This window comes from Gymnoscopelus microlampas (assembly GCF_963454915.1).
Source record: "Gymnoscopelus microlampas genome assembly, chromosome: 20".
Lineage (NCBI taxonomy): Eukaryota > Metazoa > Chordata > Actinopteri > Myctophiformes > Myctophidae > Gymnoscopelus > Gymnoscopelus microlampas.
The window spans coordinates 40,016,098-40,027,077 of record NC_139957.1 but is presented as its reverse complement, the minus strand read 5'-3'; the positions used below and the strand labels follow the sequence as shown (position 1 = coordinate 40,027,077).

The 10,980-nt window shown below is 41.8% G+C and overlaps 1 protein-coding gene across 2 annotated transcripts; it reads left to right on the top strand.

Annotated features, from left to right (window-relative positions):
- The first annotated feature begins 3,345 nt into the window (after positions 1 to 3,345).
- haus2 (HAUS augmin like complex subunit 2) lies at positions 3,346 to 10,254 on the top strand. Of its 2 annotated transcripts, none has more exons than XM_084044324.1 (7): positions 3,346 to 3,374; positions 4,721 to 4,814; positions 5,635 to 5,730; positions 7,046 to 7,115; positions 7,654 to 7,786; positions 8,388 to 8,496; positions 9,992 to 10,254. In XM_084044324.1, exons 2-7 carry the CDS (start codon positions 4,728 to 4,730, stop codon positions 10,019 to 10,021), a joined length of 525 nt encoding a protein of 174 aa, XP_083900450.1. In that variant the 5' UTR covers positions 3,346 to 3,374; positions 4,721 to 4,727; the 3' UTR covers positions 10,022 to 10,254. The 2 variants fall into 2 exon arrangements, with proteins under 2 accessions (XP_083900450.1, XP_083900449.1); XM_084044323.1 differs by having other exon boundaries at positions 9,195 to 10,254.
- The last annotated feature ends 726 nt before the right edge of the window (positions 10,255 to 10,980 follow it).

Genomic DNA, 10,980 nt, shown 5'->3' with positions numbered 1-10,980 from the left:
GTGAACATCATGGTGTTAAGTCAGAAGTTTAATTAGTAAATGAATCCTGTGAGCGACGCCCACAAATGTATCAACTCCAGACTCTGCCACGTTGGTGCGGCACAGCTGCAAGCTGATTGGATACAGTATTTGGATGATGTCATTGCTCTCCGTGACGTCATATCGACGTCCGAATATGGAGTTATTTGACTCTCCTGTTGTGTGTGTGCTGCGTGTGCATCTGTTCCTTGGCGTATTATCTCGAGGACCGTGCGACCGGCGGACTTCAGCCTCGCCGCTCTTATCGCTGAGGACCCGAGGGAGCGTGAGGTCAGTCGGTCCAGAACCCGTGTCCTCTGCTCGACTGGTAACGCTCCTCCTCAGAGTTCATTCAATCTACAAGCGTCCGTGTCACACAGCACCGTACCAGTCTGAAGTAGGATTTGAAAGGTTACATTATTAACACATTGAGTGCCAGAGTTTATTCATAATGTACACACCCCCTTGCCAGTGATTTGCGTTTTATAACCCTTTTCAACCGGCCACAGAATTGTGCATCTTTTTGCTTGATCGTTTATCTCGTTGGTTCTCAAAGTGGGGTCCGGGGACCCCCAGGGGTACTTGAGGTGGTTCCAGGGGGTCCCCAGCTAAATGATGGACAGGAACCAAATGGACCCTTATGGGTCTGTAACTCTGAGAGTGTACAAATGGAACCAAATGGACCCGTTAGGGTCCATTTGGTTCCATTTGTACACTCTCAGAGTTACATTAACATTGATTTTACAATGTGAATTGGGGTCCCAGTGATATAAATGCCATTAAATGGGGGTCCGTAGCCCTAATGCATGTTAAACTGGGGGTCCTTGAAATTAAAATGGTTGAGAATCACTGCTAGAGAGCCATAAAAACCTTCTCTTATTGGGGTCCCTGGCTTATCTTTTCAAATGGCGGTCCGTGGGGTAATAAGCGTCTATTTGGGGGTCCTTGACATGAAAAAGTTTGAGAACCACTGGTTTATCTGGCCGTGTTTATAAACACACACGATACATAGAGAAGCAAGAAACAGTTATGCTTTCTCTCTACTTTCTCTTCTCCGCTTCCCAAACAGGCTGTAGACGTATTTCCGCCCCACTTCCGCAAGGTGGAAATCCTTAGCTTAGCATCGGATCGGATTCGGATATCGTTGCTGTGTACAGAAACGATAACTGTTCGTCGTCCAGAGTAAAGAAATATACAAGCGGGGGCGGGGCTCTCCTTTCCTATTTTATACCGTGTGGAAAAAACGTGTTTTGCCCTGTTTTGGCCTACAAAATCGCATCTTTCAAGCTAAAACCGGAAACGGAAATCGCCGAAATTGCTTCCGGGTGAGGCGGAGGTGAGGAGGTCAGGAGACCTGGTTCTGCTAGACCCAGAATAAATTCCTAGTACTTTATAAGATCAGAGGATCTTATAATCTTATATCTTATAGAACTACGTCACGCCGGACTTCTCAAGACGTGTCAGCCTGTGTCCCTTTTATGCCCATGTATGGAGAAGAAAGGGACAGACCGAGGTCCCTTTTATGCCCATATATGTAGGCTGTCTGTCTCGCCATGCCTTTCGGCCTGGCGGAGACAATTACAATAACTAGAAAAAGTTCTCCTCGGAGCACAGGTCTCCGCCAGGTCAGGTAGGTTATTCTGGCCTCCTGGTGGCGCTATAATAGGCCAATGTGAAAAGGGTGCCATTTATTCTTAGGTCTTGCACGGCAATCAGACACTTCATTAATGATTTGAGGCATTTTGTTCCAAAAATGTGTTTTGCTAAATTAGACCTGCTGGTGGCGCTATAACAGGCCAATGTGAAATGGGTGGCATTTTTTCCTCGGCCTAGTGGGAATGTGTGTGTGAAATTTCACGGAAATATACGTTAGACACACAAAAAAATCCATTCTGGTTTCTGACAGTAGACGATAGAGGTATAATATAGGCAGTAGACATTCCACTATGTGTGTATGATGTGTATACTTTAGAGTAGACCCAATATACAGAATCTAGACAGAAACTAGTGCATAGTGTGCTAAACTAAAGACTTATACTGCCATCTAGTGGTCAACTTTTGTAGCCACATTCACTGCCACCCCATGGATTTCACACTGGCCACACAACCTATATATTAGAGTTAACCCAATGGTTTAAAGTAACTAAGTACACGTACTCAAGTACTTAAGTACAGTTTTGAGGTACTTTTACTTGAGTATTTCAAATTTCAGTACTTTTACTTCTACTCCACTACATCTCAGAGGTAAATATTGTACATTTTACTCCACTGCAATTATTTGAAAAATGTGTTACTTTGTAGATTTAGATTATTATTAATATTATTATATATTATTAATACAGTATACTTTGGCTATTTGAAAATAGCCCATCTACAAGCTCACAACGCGTCGCAAGATACCATAAATGTTGCTTGCTGCATAGGTTACCCTGGGACCCCCCAGGGAAATATTCAAAAACAGAAGATGTACAAGCTCACTAGCGTATGAGCTTGTATATTATCTGCTATTTTTGAACAGCCAAATTGCTGGGGACCCCCTGGATGAATACATTTTCATGTGGGTTATCACATGCCACCAGTGGAAGTGTCATATGATCTGTAAACTTTGTTTTGTTGTAAAAATGTGTAGAATTCATTCATCCACATCAACTTGCAATGACAACTGTACATTAATCACAGCTAGCATGGAGAGACTTTGAGTGCACATGAACTATACTTTGATTTAATGGTGTGATTTAATGGAGTCTACTGTATGAATGGAGGTTGTATTTGCAGGAGTCTTCAAGCCAAAAGGACCCCCCCTGGCAGAGGGAGAGATGAAGCAGGGACCCCCACTACATATTGTATAAAATTGTGTTGCAGATTAAACTTTTTCATAGATTTTATAGATAGCTGAACTTGTTTCATGTTCATGTTAATGTCTTTTCAGCAGTGGTGGAAAGTACTTCAAGTGCTGTACTAATTTTTTTTTTTTTTTTGTATTTCTGATTTTCAATACTTTTACTTCTACCCCACTACATCTCAGATGCAAATATTGTACTTTTACTCCACTACAATTATTTGAAAACTTTAGTCACTAGTTACTTTATAGATTTTGATTATTATTACAACATATACATTAACCACTTCAGTCAATGATGTAGGCCTACCCCCCCAACTGTAGCCTACAGACTCAATCAATCAATCAATCAATCAATCAATCAATATGCAAGGCAAGTAGGCAACAACAACAAAAGTTCTCCAGTGCGTCCAGGAGGTGGCAGCAGAGAACAATACTGTTTCCTATTCAACTGCGGAAGTGTCTCTGTCAAACACCACAGAGGAAGACGGAGCAGGAACAGCAACAACTCTGAACGGTGAGGTTTGTTTTATTATTATTATTATTATTAACATACGATCTACACATGATAGAGCTCTACTTTATTCATTCACAGGTGTGGTACGGAAATAGCCGATCTACTATTGAGGCGTTGAACTTGTAAGCTTGTAGATCGGCTATTTTCATGCATTTTAACATCAACTTCAACAGAACTAACGGGCTTATTATTTTACTAATAAATATCAACGTGTTTGACACATTCACGTCTCTTTAGGAAAGCTGTATGTAATGACTTTATATGATATAATTGATGTGATTAATTAGTTTGTATATAATAATTTAATAAAAAACGGTTTAATCTTTTCAAAAGTGTCCGCGCCGCCCTTCTGTTTTCGATGTTTCCATTGGTTCAACATCAACCACGTGGTCTTGACGTCTCTAGCCAGTAGCCACGCCCCGCAACCCCTCCCTAAATCCCATTGATAAAAATAAATTAAATAAATAACAACTTATCAGGACAGAACTGTTCCAAAAATGGCGTTTGTGTGTAATATAAAGCAGTAGTTCTAATCAAACTTTTGTTTAGTGCCAGGGACCTCCAGAAGCAAAGATTTGAGTAAAAAAATGTTCGCTTAAAAAAAGGAATATATATATATATATATATATATATATATATATATATATATATATATATATATATATATATAAAGATTTGCACAAATTGTCACAATTAGAAATATAGCAGATCTACAAGCTCATAGCGTGGCATTCGGTGACGTGCTATATCTATTATTTTTGAATGGCCAAACTAAAGTATAAAATACATTACATACATTACACAATAGAATATGGAGATAAGAGGTTTCTGCCCGACAGCAATGGTATTGTTGCTGTCAGGCAACAATTCCACTTCCAATTTTGTCGCCCGAATAAATAAACAAGTAAAATTAGCAGTGATGATGCAAATTAATCATTGTGTCATCACTGCTAACTTTACTTGTTTATCCTGTATGAGTTCTTTCTCCTGAATAGATAAAACTGGTATCCTGAGGCGATTCTTAAAAATGTTTTCTAAATCCTAACAGTTTTTTGAAAAAAATAAAAAAAAAATGTTTTCAAGGTTTTTCAAAAATAGCAGATCTACAAGCTCATAGCGTGGCACTCGGTGCCGCGCTATGAGCTTGTATAGCCAAAGAAATCTAAAGGGACACAGATGCGTTCCAGGTCTTAATGGGTTAAAGAGCTGGAGAGGCAGGGAGACCCCTGTTACCGAACAAACACTCAGAATATATAGCTGTTTAACACCGTTGCATGTATATTTTTTGCACCTTGTTGAATAATGAATACAATCCATTTTGTAATTGATCAAAGTGCTCTCTTTAGTTTCAGCATGAATCAGTGGGACAAGGCTCCGTTTACTGTGACACCAGTCGCCGCCCTGCTGGCTAAATGTGTTGCCAGAGGAACCATATCACAGGTGAGGAGAAAATACAAGGGCTGCAACGGTCAAACAAAAAATGTAATTACTAAAATGTAATAACATAATTGTTGTTATTATAGGTGAAATGTAAAAGAAAATGTTTATGATTTAGAAGCATGCAAGCATCCTTAAGGGCCTTTCTGTGTGAAGTTTGCATGTTCTCCCCGTGTCCCCTAGGGTAGGTACACAAAAAACATGCAGTATCCTCTATACCGCCTCCCCCTGGTCAGCCGGGGCGCCTGATGGAGGGGAAAGGAACTGGTAGGAATAACGTGTTCCTTCCACGCGCTACGTCCAACCGGGGAAACCCCCCCCCCCCCTGTTGGGTGATAAGAAGTGGCTTGCTAGCTCCTCATGTGTTGAAGGAAGCATGAGCTCATTTCGGGGCTCTCCCCAGGCTGGCAGAGGGAGAGTAGCGTACAGGATTACAAGCTTAGGCATTGGCACTGGGTGAAAAATGGGTTGCAAAATCGTGGGATAAAAATGTAGTTAAAAAAAAGAAACACGCATGCATGTATATATATATATATATATATATATATATATATATATATATATAAACTGTATGTGATTCTCAATTAATCAGTTAATCAAAGTAACGGACAGAGTAATCAAAGATAAGTATATAATCAATATTTGCAGCCCTAGAAAATACTGCAGTCAAGTAACATGATAACCACATCACTCCTAGTGCCAACATTCACCCAAAATAACTGTACAACTTGTACCACATTCACTACACAGATGGAAACAGTTTAGTTTCAACCCTGTTCTTATTGGTTCTATTCCCTCTGTCTGTCTGTCTGTCCGTCCTCAGGAGGAGTTGGACGCTGTCCCCAGAGACATCAGTGTCGTCTCTGATTCCCTCCAGGAAACTGAACAACACTTCAAAATGAAGAGGAGGCTTGATGAGGTACTGGAATAATGGTTCAGGAACGCTGAGAGAGAGACAGTGTGGGAGAGACAGACAGCTGAGAGGGAGACAGTGTGGGAGAGACAGACAGTAGGACAGCTGAGAGACAGACAGTGTAGATGAGACGGAGAGTAGGACAGCTGAGAGGGAGACAGTGTGGGAGAGACAGACAGCAGGACAGCTGAGAGACAGACAGTGTAGATGAGACAGAGAGTAGGACAGCTGCGAGGGAGACGTGTGTAGGAGAGACAGACAGTAGGGCAGCTGAGAGAGAGACAGACAGCAGGGCTGCTGAGAGACAGACAGCAGGACAGCTGAGAGGGAGACGGTGTAGGAGAGACAGACAGCAGGACAGCTGAGAGGGAGACGGTGTAGGAGAGACAGACAGCAGGACAGCTGAGAGGGAGACTGTAGGTCAGGAGAGACAGACGGCTGAAAGACAGACAGTGTAGGAGAGACAGTTTATTGGGGGAGGGGGGGCAGATGCTTCTCGGCTGCCCTACAGGACCTGGGATTGTCCAGGCCTTTACTCTCCTGCTGCTGTCAGCAGGTCACCATTATCTTCTGCCTCCACATACAGTAACATCCATTATCTTCAGCCTCCACATACAGTAACATCCATTATCTTCAGCCTCCACATACAGTAACATCCATTATCTTCAGCCTCCACATACAGTAACATCCATTATCTTCAGCCTCCACATACAGTACAGTAACATCCATTATCTTCAGCCTCCACATACAGTACAGTAACATCCATTATCTTCAGCCTCCACATACAGTACAGTAACATCCATTATCTTCAGCCTCCACACACTAGCGTTGATTTTGACAGCACATTTTGATTTAATTTTAGTCATAGTTTTTTGAATAAAATTCCATTTAGTTTTAGTCATATTTTAGTCATCTGAAATGTTTTACTGTTAGTCTAGTTTTAGTCGACTAAATATCATAAGATTTTAGTCGACTACTGGCTGATTTTACACTTGGTTGAATGCTGAAAATAGCCGATCTACAAGCTTGTAGATCTGCTATTTTCAGAGCGCCGCGCCCGAGCGCAATCAAACATAAAATGACTTGTCCTTTAGTTCTATTGAATCTCTTCTCCTCTAGTCCCTTCCTAACATTTTAGTCTAGTTTTTATTTGACAAAATTGTCAATATATTCAGTCTCAGTTTTAGTCGTCGTAGATTAGTTTTTATTTTATTTAGTTTTCGTCAGTGAAAAAAGGTAGTCGACGAACATTTTTCATCATAGTTTTAGTCGACAAAATCGACACTGCCACATACAGTAACATCCATGTTGTTGTCCTCAGCTGCAGACGGAGTTGGAGATGTTACGCCTGGAGAAGGACACTGCAGACGTTTCTCACAAGTTCTACCTGAGTAAGTCTGTTGTGGTTCTGAGTAAAACTCTTTAGCACACAGACAAGTATGTATAAATATTATTTGGGTTGGCGGACCAATTTCATCCAATCAGGAGAGAGTCCTCAAGTGGTTATCATAATGTTAACAAGTGACATTGGAAGTGATGAAACAAAATGAGCTCACCAAATTGGAACTGGAACACTATAACATTGAAACTGATAAATGATCTTTGTGGGGTATTGCGGGGCAGATCTACGTCTGGGGGGGGATATCTACATTTAAAATGTTGGTAAGGCATTCCACGTTTTGGGGGCAGCATATGTAGTAGAATGCATTTTTCCCCATGCTTGAGCGCACACGGACATATGATATCATAGCCTCGCGTGGCCAGACAATATCACACAACACACTGGGCTAAAGTGCGACATACTGCATGGGTTCTCAGTCGCCACGACTGATTTCATTCATTTAGATTCCATAGTAGCAGCATTTATTCCACACACCTGTAAACATGTGATGTGACAATAAAGCTGATTTGTGTTGTTGCTGATCCCAGGCCAGCGGTTGGAGACGGTCCAGAGGTTCTCCAGTCACCTGCAGGAGGTTCTGAAGGCACAGAGCAGCCTCAGACAGAGACTGATGAGACCCATGCACCAAACCAACCTGCCCATACAGGCTGATCTGCACAGGTAGGTGTGTGTGTGTGTGTGTGTGTGTGTGTGTGTGTGTGTGTGTGTGTGTGTGTGTGTGTGTGTGTGTGTGTGTGTGTGTGTGTGTGTGTGTGTGTGTGTGTGTGTGTGTGTGTGTGTGTGTGTGTGTGTGTGTGTGTGTGTGTGTGTGTGTGTGTGTGTGGGGGGGGGGGGGGTCCGGAATTCAAAATTTACTTGAGTAAAAGTACAAAGGTATATTGGTATCAAACTGTACTTAAAGTACCAAAAGTAAAAGTGACTTAATCTTGCTCATGTAGGTTAATCAAAATAATCAAAAAGGTTTTACATTTTCTTAAAGTAAGAATTTAATTGTTTTTCATAATCGACTAAATCAATTTGTCTGCTTAACCGTCTTATACTTTGTGGTACAATGGGGGCGAATGTGTTGTGTTATTGTCTTGATGTATTGTGTACGTGGTGGGGCTGATCAGCATGGTGGAGGACTTCATAGAGAAGTGTTGTGTTATTGTGGTGTTGTGTTGTGTTTATTGTGTTGTGTTGTGTTATTGTGGTGATGTGTTATGTTTATTGTGGTGATGTGTTGTGTTTATTGTGGTGTGTTGTGTTGTGTTTATTGCAGGTACGTGGTGGAGCTGATCAGCATGGTGGTGGACTTCATAGAGAAGCTGGACAGGAACCTGGAGATTGTCCGCTCCGTTCCCACCATGGACCAGTCCATGGTTCAGCTGGTGAGAGCTCATACTTAAAGCAGCACTATGTACTAGTTTGGGCCATCTGTGGGCTCCTTGCACACGAATAACGCGGCAGCCATCGTCTTTGGCTTCATTACCCAAGATTCTCTGCAAGCATGTCCGGCGAGGACACGCTGTGATTGGCCAGTCGTTGCTTTGACTGGCAGTGCTGCCTTGGTGCCAGTGTTACCAGATTCTGTGAGAGAAACAAGCAACAAGGGAACTAGGAAAACCAGCCCAAAAGAAGCGATTATGGGCCACATGTGCACTTTAACATATACATCAGCTGTTTGAAAATACCAGATCTACAAGCTCACAACGTGTCGCGATGCGGAAAGGTTTGATGGAAAATATCCCCAAAACATTTTTTAAGATGTTTTGACATGAAAAAAGAAGGGCTTAACCCATTAAATTCCCTGGAAAGCATCTGTCATTTTTAGATTTTTGCGTCGGCTAAAATGGCAGATATACAAGCTATTCGTGCTAGTCTGCTAGTTTTGAACATTGTGTGTGTGTGTGTGTGTGTGTGTGTGTGTGTGTGTGTGTGTGTGTGTGTGTGTGTGTGTGTGTGTGTGTGTGTGTGTGTGTGTGTGTGTGTGTGTGTGTGTGTGTGTGTGTGTGTGTGTGTGTGTGTGTGTGTGTGTGTGTGTGTGTGTGTGTGTGTGTGTGTGTGTGTTGTGTGTGTGGTCTTACAGAACACGGCTGTGGTTCAGTTGCTGGACCAGGTGTCAGAGGTGGAGGGTTTATCCAGGCAGGTGTTGCAGTGGAAGGAGCATCACAGCAGTCTCTCCAACGCCTCCACGTGACCCACGGATCAAATGTTTTTTTTTCTCCAAAGCGTTATGGGCACAAGAGAAATTATGTTTTCACTTTTACCCTTTTAAGAGCTCAAAACAATTTTTAAATGGCAGATGTACGAGCTTGTATATCTGCTATTTTTTTAACAGCCAAAGCAAAAATGTGAAGACACAGGATGCTTTCCCGGTTTTAATGGGATAACTGCTGTCCCTGTTAAAGAAGTTGCATAAAACCCCTTGGCCAATCTTAACAAGAACAAAATTACATTTAAAACATTGTCTTTGAACCTGGATCTCACACACACACACACACACACACACACACACACACACACACACACACACACACACACACACACACACACACACACACACACACATATATATACTTTTGTATTATTTTATTAATTTATTTTTTATTAATTTATCCCTTTTAAAGGAGTAGCTCACCCAGAAAGTTACTTATTATTTTGTATCAATTACACACCCCATGAAGCCTTGAATTCATGTTTCCCGCATTCCCAAGCCAATAATTCGATGACCGGGCCATTGGTCAGTAGGGGACTGGCTATTGTTATTGGCTTAGGAATGCGACAAAAACAATGAATTCAAGGCTTCATGGGGTGTGTAATTGATAGAAAATAAGTCCATGTTTTGGGTGAACTACTGCAGTTTAATGTCAGGTTTCCACCTAGAACGATCACGGAGAAATCACAGCTCAATGAAGACGACACTAAACCGTACAGAGTGAAGGTTGAGCCTCTTTTTGGACATAACTGACATAACCATCTCTGAGGCTCTGAAGCTCCTCCCACTCCCACATGAGGTTCTCGGCTCCTGATTGGCCGATGAGAAATTCTCTGCGTGTGGAACTTGTGACTGGATCTTTATTAGAATGAAAAACATTTTAATATTTTATAAACATTTTTTAATGTTTGTTAGTCTTATGTGCCTATTAAAAAAGATGCATATATCAAGATATGTTTGTATTGAGTCTTAATCAAATTTAAGGGGGGGGGGGGGGGGCAAGGGGCAACCTCCAAATATACCATTTGAAAAATGGATTGATTGATTGATGTACTTTATTTAGTAAGACATGAGAACAGTACATGGAAGAGTGGAACAGTACATATTCACAGGCAGAGCTAAAAATGTGAAGGAAGCGGTGCCTTTGGGGCGGGGCTTAACTCATTTCAGTTCGTCCCTATAGAGGATATGCGTATGCTTAAAGTGAATGGCACATCGAGTGGCAAATCGAGTGGCAAAGCAACATGCAAAATGAGTTTAACATTGTTTAATGTTGTTTAATGCAATCAGATATGACTTTTCTGTTGCATGCATGGGCTGTCAAGGCCAGAAAGTATTTTTTTGACACTCAGTAGGCATTCCTGCATAACTTCCGGGTTTGATGATGATGTCACACGCATATCCTCTATTGGTGGTCTGAGTCCACTTACCAAATTTGTACTTGGTAGCATGCTGCAAACTGGAATAATGGCTGTTTAAAGCCCAGCCAATGGGCAGACAGAGGGGGCGGGGCTTAAGTAATGACAGTTTGTCCCTATTGGTGGTTTTAGTCCATGTCCAAAATTTGTACTCCGTAGCATGCTGCGAACTTGAGTTATGGCTGTTTGAAGGCGAGCCAATGGGAAGACAGGGGGCGGGGCTTCAGCAATTCATGCTG

What these genes read in the sequence shown, in the direction of transcription:
- haus2 (XM_084044323.1), top strand. Translation starts at nt 4,728, where the DNA reads ATGAATCAGTGGGACAAGGCTCCGTTTACTGTGACACCAGTCGCCGCC. An exon ending in TGAAGAGGAGGCTTGATGAG is followed by an intron (nt 5,731 to 7,045) that starts GTACTGGAATAA and finishes TGTTGTCCTCAG; the next exon opens with CTGCAGACGGAGTTGGAGAT. An exon ending in TTCTCACAAGTTCTACCTGA is followed by an intron (nt 7,116 to 7,653) that starts GTAAGTCTGTTG and finishes TGCTGATCCCAG; the next exon opens with GCCAGCGGTTGGAGACGGTC.